General features: G+C 46.0%; 1 protein-coding gene and 1 pseudogene across 1 annotated transcript in view; both read left to right on the top strand.

The window, feature by feature from the left end:
• The window catches only part of ntaq1 (N-terminal glutamine amidase 1), a 1,725-nt gene extending 1,029 nt beyond the window's left edge, over positions 1 to 696 (top strand). Inside the window, 2 exon segments of the mRNA XM_025064999.1 lie at positions 1 to 59; positions 353 to 696. The exon segment at positions 1 to 59 is cut by the window's left edge and continues 57 nt beyond it. Of these exon segments, the coding sequence (XP_024920767.1) occupies positions 1 to 59; positions 353 to 543 (250 nt within the window). The 3' untranslated portion in view covers positions 544 to 696.
• A 112-nt stretch (positions 697 to 808) lies between these two features.
• The window catches only part of LOC103393813 (F-actin-uncapping protein LRRC16A-like), a 16,071-nt pseudogene continuing 15,594 nt past the window's right edge, over positions 809 to 1,285 (top strand).

Raw genomic sequence — 1,285 nt, 5'->3', positions numbered from 1 at the left:
GAACCTCGATGGGTCCTGGAAGATGGCCCCCCCGCTGTACCCACAGATCCACACTGCAGGTGATGAAGATGATGATGATGAACATGATGATGAAGATGATGATGATGGGGATGATGAAGATGGTGATGATGATGATGATGGTGGTGATGATGAGGATGAGGATGGTGATGATGGTGATGATTGTGAAGATGATGATGAACATGATGATGAAGATGAAGATGATGATGAACATGATGATGAAGATGATGATGATGATGGGGATGATGAAGATGGTGATGATGATGAAGATGATGGTGGGGATGAAGATGATGGGGATGATGAAGATGGTGGTGATGATGTGTTTCCTCCACAGACAGTCACATGAACCTGGATGACTTCATCAGTATGGACCCAGCTGTGGGCTGGGGGCGGGTCTTCAGTCTGAACCATTTCCTGCAGAGTTACATCAGAAAACCTTCATCATAGACCAACTGTCCACAGAAACAGACTATTACAGACCACTGCAGACTATTACAGACCACTACATCAAGGTCATATTGTTAAATGTCTGTTGTTGTCGTAGACTTGTTTGTTTTGTGTGGTTAACTCTGGTGTAAAAAACACAACAACAACAAACAGCGTCACGAACACGATCCGCTTCAACGACATCGATCTTTTTATTCTTATGTAGAATAAAACTTACATTTATGTGAACAGAAGCTGATGTCCTTTATGACGAGTTTTCCTTTGGGCGCCAGGGGGCGTCCTTATCACGCGTTGAAACGCAGACTCAAAACACTAAATGAACGAAAAGTTTGAACCTGACAAGTTCGACGTCAGAAAACAGGCGTCATACACAAGAACGGTCGGCAGGTGTCAGAGTTGAGCAACAAACGTAAAGAACACTGGAGGAGTCAGGAGTGTGTGTGACGGTGTGTGTAAGGCGTGATTTTCTTACGACACACACACAGGTGTGTCTCCTCCTCCTCCTCAGTTTCTCCTCCGCTACAGCAGACATGGAGGCGGACATCAGCGCCGAGTTGTTGGGTGAGTTAAAGTCCAACTAACCGACTGTAAATGGAGCTCATTAACTGTTGACTAACTGCTAACTGACAGTAAACTACCGACAGCGTCTCTGCTCTGACGTCACTTCAACGGTCATCGTCTTGGTGTAACCTCGGTCAAAGTTCAGTGAAGGAGAAACTCCGTAGAAAAACACAGTTAGTACAGAGTAACGGAGGAGGGACGTAAGTCAGGCTGAGGCGGTGAAGGTCTCTCTACCTGAGAGAGAGAGAGAGGAGAGGGG

This window comes from Cynoglossus semilaevis, chromosome 18 (assembly GCF_000523025.1).
Source record: "Cynoglossus semilaevis isolate Cse_v1.0 chromosome 18, Cse_v1.0, whole genome shotgun sequence".
NCBI classification, from domain to species: domain Eukaryota; kingdom Metazoa; phylum Chordata; class Actinopteri; order Pleuronectiformes; family Cynoglossidae; genus Cynoglossus; species Cynoglossus semilaevis.
This window is presented reverse-complemented; position numbering and strand designations above follow the sequence as displayed.